This window comes from Puma concolor, chromosome B4 (genome assembly GCF_028749965.1).
Source record: "Puma concolor isolate L17-30 chromosome B4, mPumCon1.1.hap2, whole genome shotgun sequence".
In the NCBI taxonomy this organism is placed as follows: Eukaryota; Metazoa; Chordata; class Mammalia; order Carnivora; family Felidae; genus Puma; species Puma concolor.
Window position 1 is genome coordinate 127,339,311 of NC_141673.1, and position 16,293 is coordinate 127,355,603.

Genomic DNA, 16,293 nt, shown 5'->3' on the forward strand with positions numbered 1-16,293 from the left:
TATTGGCAATGCCTTCTACCATAGTGTTCTTTTCTTTCCTGTCCTCCCATTTCGTCTTCCCTGTTCTCCCTGTGTCTTCCTTTTCTTGTTTTCCCAGATATCTGGGGATGTGCTCAGGGGAGATGATGGTACTTGGAAAGAGTATCTGGGTCTGTCAAACTTTGAGCCAGTTTGAAGATAAGGAGGCAAGAGTCAAAAAAAGAGAAAGAAAGAAAGAAAGAAAGAAAGAAAGAAAGAAAGAAAGAAAGAAGGAGATGCTTCTAAATCTTGTGCAACACTGTAATTTATTTTTTTAAGTTTATTTATTTATTTTCAGAGAGTCAGAAACAGTGTGAGTGGGGGGAGGGGCCAAGAGAGAGGGAGACAGAGAATCCCAAGCAGGCTCTGCCCTATCAGCTTGGAGCCCAGCGTGGGGCTCAAACTCACCAAACCGTGAGATCAAGACCTGAGCTGAAATCGAGTCAACAGCTTAACTGACTGAGCCACCCATGCACCCCACGTGTGACACTGTAATTTAAACAGGATTTAGCATGGCAACTCACTGTATGGTGTATCAAAGTTGATACAAAGATGGTGAGCTGAGAGGAGCTGTACATTAGACAAAGCAAAGCATGTGTGTGTGTGTGTGTGTGTGTGTGTGTGTGTATGTTAACAAGGTTTAGAAAGGTTTTAATAAATTGGAAGCATTAAGGGGCACCTGGCTGGCTCAGTGGGTAGAGAAAGCAACTCTTGATCTTGGGAGTCATGAGTTCAAGCCCCACCTTGGGCATAGAGCTTACTTAAAAAAATACAATAAAAATAAGTTGGAAGCCTCAAGATGAACTTGAGATTCTAAAAAGCTCCCCTGTGAAGCTGAAAGGGTTTAGACTGCCGCTCGTATCACACTCCTTTTAGCCAGAAGTTGTGTGGGGAACATCTAATGTGTTCCCCTAGGGCCTGGGATCCTATTTCTGCCACTCTGCCACCAAAAAGAGCTGGGAGGGTAACTGGTAACAAATCTCGAGGGGATACCAAAATGACCTTAGAACAGGAAGGAATAGCTAAGAAAGGTTTGCAAAAGAAGAGGCATTGTGGAACTTCCTACTAGGTGTGATAATGTACGACAAAGTTCCAGTAATTGCAAGTGTGGTTCGCCAGCCAGAATAGCAGACGCATCCCAAGAAGAGTGAGGCCCCATGGGGATGGTACGAACTTAGAATATAGTGTGTGAAAGACGAAAGAGAAAGTGTTACACACCACCAGGGAAGGGAAAACTAGATATTTGTGGGAAAGTTAGGTTTAAAACCTCACCTTGCACCCCATATCAAAATGGATTTTAAAAAACGAAACGTAAGGAAGAGAAGCACATACAGAGACGTAGGATAAGTCAGTCACAAAGGAAAACTATGTGTATTTGATGGCAGAAAATTTAATACTTCTGTGTCATAAAATATTATAATCCAAATTCAATGGAAACTGATGAACGGGGAAGTGTTTTTACAATACACATGGTTGACGGCTTTATAACAACAAAAATAAAATTGTGGTAATTCAATAAGAGTCTCTTATCATCCCAGAAGCAAAAGGACAAATGTGAAAAATAATTGACAAAAGAAAAAATTACAGATGTCCCATAAAGATGTGATAATTCATGCTCGATGTTAACCAAAAAAGGGGAAAATAAAAATGACACCCTAATTGTTGGCCTACAAGATAGACAAAGGTTTAAAATGACATCACTTGTTCATGTGGATGTAGGAGGTGAATGTTCTCAGTCACTGCTGATGGGAGTTTGGACTCTAATTTTTCTGGAAATGAGTTTTGACAATATGCATCAAGAACTTACGTAATAATTATGACTTTCACCTGTGACCCCCCTTCTAGACTCTAGCTGATGAAAATATCAGAGCATTTGAATATTTATATGCATGAATATTCATGTACTGTTCATGGTAGCAAAAAACTGAATCCTCTTAAATGTTCAATACTGACAGACTAGGAACACAAATTATGGTTGTTTATGGACTACAGAAACAAGAAGGAAAGATACCCAGGGAACAGTTTAAAAGTGGTTGTTTTTTAGGGGTAGGGATGAAATCAAGGTTTTTTTTTTTTAGAAGGGTATGTCTTTTTCCTCCTTTTACTTTTGTGATTTGCTTTACCCCTCCAAATTAGCATGCATTATTTAGAAAATTCGGGAAAAACTAAAGATAACATGTGAAAGAATGATACATCTCTTTGATCAAAATGGAGAACTGGTCATGATACAATGTTAGATGAAAAAAAAACAAGGTATAAAACACAAATGCAGGGGCGCCTGGGTAGCTCAGTCGGTTAAGCATCCGACTTTGGCTCAGGTCATGATCTCGCGGTTTGTGAGTCCAAGCCCCGCGTCAGGCTCTGTGCTGACAGCTCAAAGCCTGGAGTCTACTTCAGATTCTGTGTCTCCCTCTTTCTCTCTCTGCCCCTCCCTTGCTCATGCTCTCTCTCTCTCTCTCTCTCTCAAAATAAAATAAATATGAAAAAACATTAAAAAAACACAAATGCAGTAAGATTATGATTTTGGTAAAACATAATTAGTGCAAAGACTAGAGAGAGAAATACTAAAATGTTGGCCATAGTTATGTCTTGTAGTTTTTAAAATTTTCTTTTTTCATATATTTTCCTGTTTTCCAGATTACGTGTGATGGGCATAAATATTTTATTAGTAGTGCAAAAAGAGAAAGAATTATTCTCTTATAGTTGGATTGGGCTTTCAATACTCTGGGCATTTCTGATGTATGCTTATTAGGTCTCTTTCACTTTGGGTGATAAACAAAAATTTGTTTTCCAAATAATTATGTCTCACCTCTATAGGGAACAGGTAATGGGACTGAACTGAGGTCTGAAGCTTTTGGGTTTTCAAACTGTGAGCTCTACAAGGGTGCATAAATACTGCTCTTGGTTTCATTCTTTTCCCACCCTATTGTAGGATTGAGCCGTAAAGTGAAAGGAGTAAAAAAAGATGGGCCCTGCAGATTCCTGACATTTTTTCCTAACCAGAATGATTTTTAACTCCTAATGTGATTTTTCCCCCTCAAAATATATACCAGCTCTCTTCTTTCATTCCCTTTGATATCTTCTAGATTTTTTAAAAAAATTAATGCTATCTTCTGATTTCTGTAAAAAAAAAAAAAGCATTTTGGTGATTTGTAAATAAATCTGTTCATCTGGGGAATTTATGGGATGTTCAGCAAATCATATGAAGTTTTCTTCTTTAGATTCTTTGTTAAAAAAAAAAACACCTGAATATTCAAAAAGAAAACAGATAGGGTCTAGATGGATTTATGAGCATTTTAAACATTCATAAAGTTCTCTGAAACTTACAGGCCTGTGTGAATGTGTATGATGGATACTATCCTATTATTAAAGCATACTTTGCCATCCACTAAAATATAGTCTATTTTGGTCACTCTGTATTCTCTGAATAACTAAACATAGAGCAAATCCCTTTGGGACTTGTACTATATTTTAACTTCGCAGTAATTACCTTAGATGGAAATGGAACACTCAATCTTGATCTTCGGGAGTCAGTGTAACCTGTAATAGAAGGGTTAATGGCTTCTGGGGCATTCCAGCGTGAATAGAAAGTTTGGGGTTAAGTGGTACTTATGTTGTATCAGGTTTACTGAAGTGACTTTGAAAGGCTGTAAGATCAGTTTTAACAGTTTTAAGTAAATACAAAGTTGAGTTTTTTTTTTCTTATGGAGTGAATAGACCTAGTAATAATGTTATTATATTTTGCCTATTTTTATCTCTAATGGATTGTGTGATAATGATCCCAAGTGATATTGTCGTGTATCTAAACTAGTACCTGACTAGCAAGGGTAAGGTGAAAAATGCTTTTATATGACTTTTCTCTGGATCTGGATTTTAATTTGTCAGTATTGACAACAGTAGCAATTAAAAAATAAAAAGGCTGTGAAGAAGAAGTATTTTATAGAGCGTGTGTGTATGTGTGGCGAATGTGGGATGTGTGTACATGCTTTCCTCTTCCTGGCCTTGCTGGATCTGGCTAGGGGGATTTGGTTACTTCAAACAGTTCTGAAGGTTTGACGAATTAGCAGAGAAAAGGATCAAAGTACGAATAGCTCTCTTTCATTTTTATCTCTTCTATTCCCATCATGAGTCTAGTTTTCCTGCCTGACATAACAAAGGCTATCATAGAAAACAATAAGGAAAGACATCTTGTAGAGAAAATGCAAATTAGTATCTTGGTAATATACCCTTTTTGAAAGCATACCGACCAGGAAAACAGTTCGCTCTGTGTAATTGTTAGAAAAGAATGAAATGTAACTTATGTTATGACACAGTTGTTCAGAGAGGGAAGGAATCCGGTATTCATTGTTCTAGGCACGTTACTGAGGTTCTCTCTCTCTCACTGTCTCTCTTTACCTGTGTCGATTAATTATTGATTAAATACAGACATTACCTTGCTAGCAAATATTACCCTTGTTACATAAATGAAGAAAGTATTAGAGGCAGGATTCATATTGACTCATTTATTCTAAGGACCATGTTCCTTGCACTGCATCAAGGTGTCTTTGTAGAAATAACTGGGCCCAGAATCTATTATACATTTTAGTCATGCATCTTTGAGGTTGTCTCTTTTTTGTGAAGCAGAATTAACCTTTTTGTTTAATCTTTACAAAACGCATTGCCCTATCAGTTAAGGTAACCTTCATGGATCTCAAAAGTTGCCTTCATTCCTCAGGCCAACCTGTTCTCAGGAAGCAGTGTATTCTGGGAATCAGGGCTGCTTTAGTTTGGATCCTTGGCTTTCCTTCTCGGGGTGGAGGCCCAGCAGGCGTGGGACAGCTGAGCCTTCTGAGTATCTTCTGTACTAACTTGTGATATAGCTGGCCCTAGAAAGACCTCTGAAGGAAACCCAAATAACAGATTCCCTGTTGTCATGGGCTTGGGCAAGTGACCTCAACTTTCTGGAGGTCAGATGAAGACTGGGTGAAATCAGGGTCATATGGGGTCACTTAGAGGCAGCTGCAGGGGTGGGTGAGGGTAGGGGAGGTGATCCGGAGTTCTTCTGGGCCCCTACTACCCATGCTTTAACAACACAACAGCTGTGTGTATCCGTGTGTGTGTCTGAACACACCCTCTGTGCCTGATCCTAGGGGAAATTTTGTTCGAAGAAAAGGTTCTACATCTAAGAATAGTTGGAAAAACGCTGGCAAATAGTCCTTAAGATTTCTTCCGGCTCTAAATTTCCATGGGTGTAGGAGAGCAGTTTTAAAGATAGAGAACCCCCCTATCTTTAATGTAACTGAAATATAATCTTTAACATTTACTGCCAAACATTTTTAAATTAGACATTTCAGATATAATCTGAAAGAGAAAAATCAGTGTCAAACATCTGTGACCGAGTACTTTGAGATGGTAAGCTATAGGGCCAACTGCATGGTTTCTATGCTTTTCAGCAGAAAAATCTAGAATTACATTTCCTCATGATTCTGATTAAAAAAAACACATTTATTCTCTTCCTTCTTCTGAGGTAAGCATAAGATAGTATTTACAACTGGAAGTCCCTAGAGTACACTTCATAAAAGTACTATTCCTTCAAGACACCATGAAGTTCATCATTTTCCATCTGTTCTTTTTCTCTTGGAAGTTCATCATGTCATTGAAAGAACACACCTGTTGTTTCCTGCCTCTTTTCTTTTGTGACAGTTTGTGAACAAGGTGAATGGACATCAGAGGAAGAACTGAAATATTTGGTTACAAGGTTTGCTATTGTGTGAGTTCCTTTTCCTCTATATCTTTAGGACACTTTTGAATTGAATTGAATTGAATTGAATTGAATTGAATTGAATTATTTTGTGATTTTTTGAATAATTTATTGTCACGTTAGCTAATATACAGTATATACAGTGTAGTCTTGGCTTCGGGAGTAGATTCCCATGATTCATCACTTACATACAACACCTAGTGCTCATCGCAACAAGTGCCCTCCTCAATGCCCATCTCCCATTTTCCCCGTCCCCCCCACTCACCCCCATCAACCCTCAGTTCGTTCTCTGTATTTAAGAGTCTTTATGGTTTAGGGCACTTATTTTATTTATTAATTTTTAATTTAATTTCTATTTTTTTATGTTTATTTTTGAGAGAGACGCGCGCACACACACACACACACAGCATGAGCAGGGGAGAGGGAGACACAGAATCCGAAGCAGGCTCCAGCCTCTGAGCTGTCAGCACAGAGCCCAATGCGGGGCTCAAACCCATGAACCATGAAATCATGACCTGAGCCAAAGTCAGACCCTTAACCGACTGAGCCACCCCAGGCGCCCCTTGGGGGAATTATTTTAAATCAGTGTTCATAGTACAATAATTAAGCACTTGCTGCACACTTCAACATTGTTCATTTATTGATGGGCTACCTGTTAAGGTCATGACTTCACGAGACTGACTTTCAAGCAACTCTCTCCAATAAAACTTTCTGTGATGATGGAAGTGTTCTCTCTTGGCTGAGCACTACTGTAGCCATCAGCCACATGTGGCTATTAAATACTTGGAGCATGCCTAGCGTGACTAATAAACTACGCTTTCAATATTAATTAAGCTAATTTAAACTTCAATCAGCAAATGTGGCTGGCGGTTACCCTATTGGACAGTGTGGTTCTGGAGGGTCAATACAGTTGGTAAAATAGTCTTATGTTCAGGGGACAGAAGGCACGAAGTTGTTTTTATTATTGGCACTTTCATGGCTGGAAATAGGTTAGAGGTTTTTCCATTTAAAACCATTTTAAGCTAAATATTTCTTCAGTGCTTGGCACATAAAGTCAGTAAGTGATCGGATGGTATTACTAGGTCTCCCCTTACTCCACCCCCAGTCTCAGCAACTCATGTATCTGATGCATCCTGGGTGAGGTCACTAACAATTTTCCCCTAAGATTGCCAGACCTGTAGACTTACCTCTCAACCTGCCTGGGTCTTGGTGGGAGTTCAGAGCAAGACAGTTATGTGTGCTGCTGTCTACTGACTTCCAGCACTCCTAGGCTCCGCACCCCCTCAGTCATGCCTCTGGCTTGCAGACTTCCAGCCTCGCATCCATACTTCTCCAAGCCAGACCACTCCTAGACGCCATCCACAACCCCCACTTAGGGCCCTGAGAGGTCTGTGGCCATAAGCACCTCTCTGCAGCGTGCTGATGTGACCTTGTTCAGTTGTGGCTCCTAAAACCGGCATCACCCAATTGGGGGATGAGCAATTGCAGGGGTCAGAATCACGCTGTTGGACACAGTTGAAGGGACCGAGAATGAAATCACTTAGACGACGTCATCCGATAGATGCTGTTTATGAAACACACTTTTATGTTGTGCTAGGCATTGGGCTACGCGCTTCAGATTGTCCTCTAGCCCGCACAGCCACCACATGTCTTATTTGTACATATTTTAGACATGTGCTTAGGCTCAGAGAGGGTAAGTGACTTGCCCAAAGTTGCATAGCTAGGAAGCAGCAGACCCACGATTCCTGTTTACGCTCTTTGGCTCTCATTATCGAAGAGGGACAGGTCTTCAAAATCAGTGCAGAAAGAATAGATTTTAGGTGACTATAAACAACGATGTTCTACTAATTTAAGGCCTTCACTGCAAACGTCTCCCTCTGTGAAGTATGCTGTGCCCCTCAGGAACAGCTCACAGCTGAGGCCTAATGCTGGCGCATCGGTACTGTGATGTAAAGGCCTTCTTGAATAAGCAGGACGTTGCAAGTGGAAGATGAATTCTCAGGGCCTTTCTGATTCAGATCCCTTCTGAATACAATTTCCTCTCTTGAGGACATTTATTGCCAATTTACTCCCACATGACTACTTTTTTTTTTTATTTTCCATGCAATTCATAAAGACCATTCTTTTTGCTGGGTGAAACCAGAATGTAATGTATTCATCATTCAAATTTGCATAAACAGGGTATTCTCTCCCTTCGGCCAGGCTGTGTAAGAATCCACATCACGTTTCACTGGGGAATAAAGAATGGCCTGGATCATGAAACTCAAAGATGATTGCCAAAAGTATTTTAAACATTTGGCGGACTGTCTTAGTTCTGTTGGATATTAATGTTCACGGGAATGGCAGGCAGGAGAGGAAGAACAAAATATGATAGATTTCAAGTTATACGATGAGCTCTTAAATAACTGAGATATGCTGTTATTTTTTTTAACATAGTCTTAGTGTTATATTGTGCTCCATATAAGTCTGATATGCTTCCTTTGTGCCAGATGTTAACTAGCATTTTGGCTTTTTTTTTTTTTCAAGTGTATTTTGTGTGTTTTGAGGGAAAACAACACTGAATGTCCTCAAGTTTGATTTTTGATATTTGTATTGTCAGAAAGTGTGCTGAGCTTCTGTAATTAGAATATAAGCTCTGTGGGACATGTCACTGAGGATAACTTTATGGGAAACTGTAGGATTAGAAAGCTGTTTTTCCCCTTTAAGAACATTTGTAATTTGCTTTGGGAAAGAGTCATCAATGTGTGTCCTCATTTTCTCTGTGCTCCCCATCCTGTCCTCCTCCTGAACTACTCCTGATTGTGGCACCCTCACCTCACACAACTTGTGCCAGGGTTTGGACGTGAATGCCTACCTAATCTGAGGAGATCTAACATCTATAGTTGTCTCCACGGAGATGGTTGCACATTATGATTATGGCGAACGTTTTCAGTCTTGAAATGATTATCACACGTGATATGCTTTAGAGAGGAAATACCATGTATCCAGATGTGGTGGGTCAGGCAGAAACTGGGTTGGAAAGAATTGAAAAGATTTCACGATAGGAACAGGTAGGATCTCTATTTCAGAACGCTGGCAAGGTATGGATCAGGGAACCAAACACGTCGGGGTTTCTAGCCTAGGATTCTAGAAGGAAGAATCCGTTCAACAGAGAATTTAGAGAAGAAGGCTAGCCTTTCTGGGCAACATAAAGAACATGAGCAAGGAACGCGAGTGGGGAAACTGAGACACGAAGGATGTTTGGGGAATGCCCACTGTTCCAGTTTGCAGCAGAGCTGAAGAAGGAGAGAAAACAGAGTTAAGAAAGAAACATAAGTCGGGGGCTATATTGTGAAGACCCTTAAGGATCAGCGTGAACAGTTTGTAATCAGCCTGTGTAGGAATGGGGGTCTACCTCCCTCCCTCTCAGGAGATTGGCATTTTCCACGAACTCGTCCACATAGTTTTGGCCTGTCTCTCCCCTACAGGGTAAGATCGTTGGTCATATTTATTTTGATTTATAGTACCCATGCTAAACAGATTCTAGGTTTGTGTAACATTTTGGTTGTTGACCGTATATAAATCATTGTGACTACATAGCTCCCTTTATAGGTGCTGATGTGTTTATTGTACTAATATTATGTAACAAATACTAGAAAAGTTTGTTTCATGCAATATATTTGTATGTTACTGTGTATATATGATTTCCATAAATTAAGTTGGCTTAAGAGTACCTTTGTTCGGGGGCAACTGGGTGGCTCAGTCGGTTAAGCATCTGACTTCGGATGAGGTCATGATCTTGCCGTTCACAAGTTCCAGCTCTGCATTGGGCTCTGTGCTGAGAGCTCAGAGCCTGGTGCCTGCTTCAGATTCTGTGTCTTCCCCTCACTCTGCCCCTTCCCCACTCACATACTCTTTCTCTCTCTGAAAAATAAATTATTTTTTAAAAATTAAAAAAAAAAAAGAGTACATTTGTTTACACCAGATTTAAAAAATGTCTTTTGGATAATTTCAATTTGAGCAGATAATTAACATGTGGCCAAAAGGGGACTCGCTTTCTCAAACACTAATTTAGGCTTAGAATCTTAGAGCTGCAGGGCCCTCAGCACCCATTTCTCCTGCTTCCTTCCCTTTTATTTTGCAGATGGGGAAACCAGGCTCAGTGCAAAGTCACATAATCAGTTATTGCCAATGCCAGGGCTAAGATTCTGTTCTCTGCTGTCTTTCTGCCACCCTTCGTATCTGAAATAAGTGACCAACAAAAACATTTAAAGGCCAATACACATTTACAATGAAAAAGTTTCATAGGAAACATCAAAATGGAGCAGTTTCATAATTCAGATAGGGTAGTCATACTTTTGTTTATAACATTACATTGGGGCACTTGCAAAGTTTCTAACAAATCAGTTCTTAACTTATTACAAGTGGCACTCCCCAGTTTTTCCTAACAAAAGTTAACGTGTGGTGGTAATGGGAACAATATGACACCACACCATGAGATCATTTCCTCCCTTGCACATGGCCATGTTTTACTTTGTGATCCGGCTTCTGACGACGTGGTCACTGGAGCATCTTGGAGAAGCAAGGCCCCGGCACTTGGAGGGACATAAATACTTCCGCGTTATATTAACAGCAGATCCTCTGTTCAGGATACTTTCCACGTTAAAGTACAACGAACCCCACTAACAATTACAGCAAGCGTCCTCTGTCCTGGCGTGCACAGGGGCTCTCTGCTGCATGGCCGCTGAATTCTGAACTTGTAACTAACTCTGGGACCCGCTCGCGGGAGGAGGCTGGTTTATCTCTGTCACCCCAGCACAGCCACAAAACCTGGCACGTGGTACGTGCACAAAACCAACGTTAGTGAGGTCTGGACACTTAAGGCTTCCAAGTGACAGTGAAGCAGCGAGCCTGGAAAATGAGGTTTTCTGGGTTCTAACCTGTCTGTGTTAATTCACTTTGAGGCAAAGGTAGATTTCGCCCGTCTACGGAGCTCCGGCTTAGTGTTTTCTTCCAAAGTCCCTGAATGCACTCTGACAGGAAGATGGAGCGTAAATCAGGCTGCTATTCACTTGGGAGGCCGTACTGTTTTGTGTCCGTTGTCCCCCCGCTGACCCCTGTCACCCCCGGGGCCCCAAGCTGCTTGAAGCTCTCCGAGCGCGGGAGCTGCGGGAGAGGGGGAACTGAAAAGCCGCGGAACCAGAGGCGAGGGAGCAGCGCGGGCGGAGGAAGGACGAGATGGGGAACCGGCAGGCCTAGCTGCGAGGCGGCGGCAGCGGCGTGGAGATGGAGCCCCTGCGGGTCCTCGAGCTGTACAGCGGCATTGGGGGCATGCACCAGGCGCTGAGAGGTGAGGAGCACACCCCGCCTCTCCCTACGTTCACCCCTCCGCGCTGCTCACAGCCGGGGTGCGGGGGAGGGGCGAAGCGGCGAGACGCTGGGGGCGGAGAATGGAGGGGGAGGGGGCGCTCGGTTGTCTTGGAAACCGCCCCAGCGCTCCGTCCCCGCCCGGCGCTGCGGGCGGAGACTCCTTTCCTCCCGCCCCGAGCGATGCCTGAAGGGCGGCCCCACGTCTCAGAGGACTCCGTTTGTGAGTGCTCATCGGCGAGGCCAGGCTAGAAACTCAAACTAAAATGGTACCCGCGAAGGGGGGAGAGGCGAGCCCCTGCCTGGTGCGGGTCCCCAATTCTAAGTGTGGCTGCCACCTAGAGGCGTGGACACCTGCTGCTTTTGCCCTGGACGAAGTGGAGACGAGGGAGGGGAGGTCGCTGGGGGTCTTGGCCGGTGAGGGGATGGACTTTCGAAGGGATAGCTGCAGTTCAAGGTCGAAGTTAGGGAAGCCTAAATACACTGTGGAGAGAAGGCATTGAGTCAAAACCTGCTCCTTTGTGGCCTTTGAAAAGAAACAGCTGGTCTTGTCTAGATACTTTGGCGCCAGGAGAGCGGAGTTGAAACTTCGTTGTGACCTTGGGCTAGGTCCTTCACATTTTTGAACATGTTTCCTGGTTTTAAAATGTGAAAAATAATCTATTTTCAGAGAAGGCTTGTGAGGATTAGAGATGAGGCGAGTGAAATGTTTAATAATAGTGCGTAGTACATTGTAGCCACTCAAAGCATTAAAAATTATTAGTACTTCTCTTTTATGTACGTCTTCGATTTTGAGATTTTAAATTTCTTTAGTGATAAGTTGGAGCTGAAAGGTTTCGTTTTTGGTGACGTTTGCTCAAAAATAATTCTTGAGCTCCTGTACTGTGCCAGGTACTGTCGAGGCACTGGAGAAACAGCGTGACAAATAGACTTGGAGCATGCGTGTTTATTCTTAAATTACTAAGACAACCACAAAACTGAAACTTGCCTGCTTCCTTTTTTTAGTTTCGAGGGTAAGAAAAGACTACTGTAAGATACAGAGAATATATAATGAGCTGAGCATGATCAGTTTTCTGAGCATATATATTTGGTTGTAGATGAGGTCAGTGATTATTAAATTTTTATTACTTACAATTATTTTCTGGCTCTCTATGTTCACTTCTCTTATCAAAATTTACTAGCTTGAAAACAAAAGAAAATTCTAGGGGTGCTTGGCTAGCTCAGTCAGAGGAGCACAGGGCTTTTGATCTCGGGGTTGTGGGTTCCAGCCTCATGTTGGGTGTAGAGATCACTTAACACGAATGAATGAATAAAGTTTCAAAAAAGAGAAAATTCTGGAACTATCTATTCTCTTAGTTAATTTTGTAAGATTTTATAATGTCAGCATTTTCCCCCTTGTTTTGAAAACCCTTAATGAACATAATTTTAAAGCTTGTTTTGTACTTTGTCATAAACTGTAACTCAACTACTCTTCAAGGGTTGAACATAAGATTATCCCCTAATTTTTTGCAAGTATAAATGTGCTACAATTACATCCTTGCGCATAAATTCTAATTTTCTCTTTAACCGTTTTTTCCAAAAGTGAAATTAATTTGTTTAACATTAAGAGACTGTGTGCCACTTAACAAAGTAAAATTGTGAGAATCTTTTTAAAGGTTTTTTGATAGATAATACAGCAAATTAAGTGCCTCCCTGAACTACATATTCATTAGGAATTGTAATATCCATTTTTTAACCTTTGCTAATTTGATAGGAGAAATTGTATAATTTTAACTTGTGGTTTTTTTTGTTCAATGAAATATAAGTATATTTTCTCCTATTAACCACTGCAACCTGAATTTGTACACATACTTCTGTTACTACTGCTACCATCCTGAATGTAAGCTTTATTAAAATAGTTTCCCAATTGCTCCCCTGCTTCTACTTTTCTTCCCCGCTCCACCCTTTCTCCACAAAAGAGAATGATCTTTTGCACAGTAAATCAGATCATGTCACTTCCCTGCTTAAGTGGCTTCCCTTTGAGGTTAGAATCACAGTCCCGTCTTCTCCTCTGCTTTGGAGATCTGGCTTCTGTCTGCCTCTTCAACCTTATGTGCCACTGTCCTCTTCCTTCTCATATCCAGACTCACTGGTCCTTCTCTGGGCTCCTCAAACCCTCCAGGTTCCTATTATGTTCTGGCCTTTGTTTTTGCTGTCGTCTCTATCCAGAGTGCTCTAATCCCAGACTTTTCCGCTGCAGCTGCATTTCATGTCTCCTGTCTTAGTTCACATGTGGCCCCTTCAGAGTAGCCTTCCGTGGCTGACCCTGTGATTCAAAGTAGCCTTCCTGCTGTGTCTCCACCTTGATGGACTCTCACCTTTTGGTTTCAGGCCTACCTATAAGGAGTATTGACTCTTAATCATATCTGATGCAAATATTTTCCCCACATGTTTGTATTCCGGTGTTCATTTGTTTGATGCACCAAAGTTTAAAATTTTTTTGTAATAAAATGCATTGCTGTTTCCCATGTGGTTTTTATACAGTAAGAAAGACCAAAGGTAAGAGCACTAACTGCAGTATTTATTAAGGACCTTTTACATGTCAGGCTCTATGTTAATGATTTAATAAACTAGTTAGTGGTAAAGCCAGTATTGTAACCCAGGTTTCTGCACCTGACCTCTTAACCATGCTGTGCTGCCATTTTTATGTTTAAATCCACTACTTGAATCTACAGTTTATATAATAATAAGCACAAGAGGAATAATAACTTCAGATTTCTAGATAAGGTTTATGATCGAAACATTTTTTTATTGTGGTAAAATACACATAACATAAAAGGTACCATTTTAACCATTTTTAAGTGTACACTTCAGTGGCATTAACTAAATTCACAGTGTTGTGCAAACATCAACACCATCCTTTCCAGAACTTTTTCATCATCCCAAACAGAAACTCTGTACCCTCTAAACAAGTACTCCCCATCATCTCTTCCTTTTTGTATCTGATTCACTTAGTATGTTTTCAAGGTTCATCCATCTTGTAACACAGAAGTGCTTCAATTCCTTTTTATGGCCGAATAGTTTTCCATTATATGCATATACCACATTTTGTTTATCCATTTCTCTGTTGATGGTCTTGGTTGTTTCCGCCTGTTGGCTCTTGTGAATAATACTGCTATGGGTATTGGTTTCAACGTATCTGATTCCCTGCTTTCAGTTCTTTTGAATATATACCCAGGAGTGGAATTGCTGGAGCATATGATAATTCTATGTTTAACTTTTTGAATAACTGCCAAACTGTTCCACAGTGGCTGCACAATTTTATATTTGTACTAGCAATGTGGGGGGGGGGGTTCCAATTTCTCCATCTATCAAAATGATTCCTTATTCCAATATATTTGTGTGTGTGTGTGTATGGGTATGTGTGTGTGTGTATGTATATATATATATTTTTTAATTAATTTATTTATTTTTTGGTAATAGTTATCCTAAAGGGTGTGAAGTGATATTCTAGTTTGGTTTTGATTTTGATTGTTCTAACAACTGAAGTTAAGTGTCCATGTGTTTATTGGTCATCTGTGTATTTTCTTTGGAGAAATGTCTATTTATGGCTTTTGCCCATTTTGGAATTGGATTGTTTTTTATTCTGTTGTAGGGGTTCTTTATATATTCTGGATATTAATCCCTTATGACTTATATGATTTGCAGATACTTGCTTCCACATAACTGAATTTTAAAAGATAAATTTAATTGCTTGGGCAGCATGATAGTTTTGTGTGAAAACCAATGGACATTTTAATACCTCAATTGAAATTTTCATCTTAAGAAGGAAATGCAATGTGCTCTTATATTGTTGCAGTCACTATGTAGATACTTCTTTATCTTCTGAGTTTCATTTAACTTTATTTCTTATCTGCATGTCCATGTGTTTACCTACTCCATATCTTCTGGTATTTCTTTTTGTTCCTGTCTAGCTTCTAGCACAGTCCTACACTTGTGACAGGTTGTCTGTGGTTGGCTGTTGAGTTTATTATTGAGTTGGTAATCATTCTACCATTATGTTGATAAAAGCATGGTTTTTTTAGCCCAAATTTTTATATAATACAGAACTCTTCATTACAAACCACATAATCTATTCTCTAGCTAACATAAGCAAAAAAAAAAAAAAAAAAAAAAAATACACACACACACACACACACACACACACATTTGGAAGCTCACAGAATCTACATAACACCCAGCAAAGAGGTTAGGTGCACTTCTCAAACAACATTCTGGGCTCTGCTCCTACACAGCTTCATACCGACATCACCGCTTTCCCCGATACTGCTGGGGGCCACGTGTGAGAAGTGTCATCACTGTTTTCTCCTGAAGGGTGGATGCTTCTACCATCTCTGTCACCAGAATGATGGATTTTTTTCATTTGCTTCCTCACATTGCTACTTCTGAATTAAAGCTGTATATGGATGCAGTTGATTGGTGCACATTAGATCCCATTGCCAGCAAGGAAAGCTGGGAGAGTGAGTTCTGGGTTCTGTTTTGGAAAGAAGGGACTCAAAATATGGTAAAATTTTCAAACATAAAAGACACAGGCAGAGATTCTAGATGGCCACATGTATAACAAATATCTTTCACATTATTTAAAATATGTTGCACTGTATAGGGTCCACTTATTACTGCTTTGACATTATTTATGCCTACACAGTCTATAAATTCTTGGCTAATGAAATGAAAAGACCTCCATTCAGAAAGCAGTGGGAGAGGTTGTTTTGCGAGTTATATGTTTTTAAAAAAAATTTTTTTTTTCAACGTTTATTTATTTTTGGGACAGAGAGAGACAGAGCATGAACGGGGGAGGGGCAGAGAGAGGGAGACAGAGAATCGGAAACAGGCTCCAGGCTCTGAGCCATCAGCCCAGAGCCTGACGCGGGGCTCGAACTCCCGACCGTGAGATCATGACCTGGCTGAAGTCGGACGCTTAACCGACTGCGCCACCCAGGCGCCCCAACGAGTTATATGTTGGTGGGGCCTGCAAGGCAAGCTGCAGATGTAAATAAGATTTACCTGCAGAGGTAAATCTTATTTGTTAATAAGATTTTGTTTCTCTCATAAAATGTGGTATCAGGAAAAAAGTAAAATGTGGTTTAAAGTGTTGAATAAAGGAAAGCTCTAGCTGATATATATATATACATATATATATGTATATATAT

The 16,293-nt window shown here is 40.6% G+C and overlaps 1 protein-coding gene across 6 annotated transcripts in view; it reads left to right on the forward strand.

Annotated features, from left to right (window-relative positions):
• The window catches only part of TRDMT1 (tRNA aspartic acid methyltransferase 1), a 78,856-nt gene that overhangs the window by 8,409 nt on the left and 54,154 nt on the right, over positions 1–16,293 (forward strand). Inside the window, exon 1 of one of the 6 annotated variants that reach the window (XM_086714843.1) lies at positions 9,710–11,087. The exons of 2 other annotated variants lie outside the window; for them this stretch is intronic. Coding sequence is in view for 1 of the 4 variants with exons in the window: in XM_025930255.2 (XP_025786040.2) it covers positions 11,024–11,087 (64 nt within the window). In the remaining 3 variants the exon portion in view is untranslated. Of the gene's footprint in view, positions 1–9,709; positions 11,088–11,218; positions 11,374–16,293 lie in introns of those variants that run through there. 3 more of the 6 variants (XM_086714838.1, XM_025930255.2, XM_086714840.1) reach the window with 3 other exon arrangements.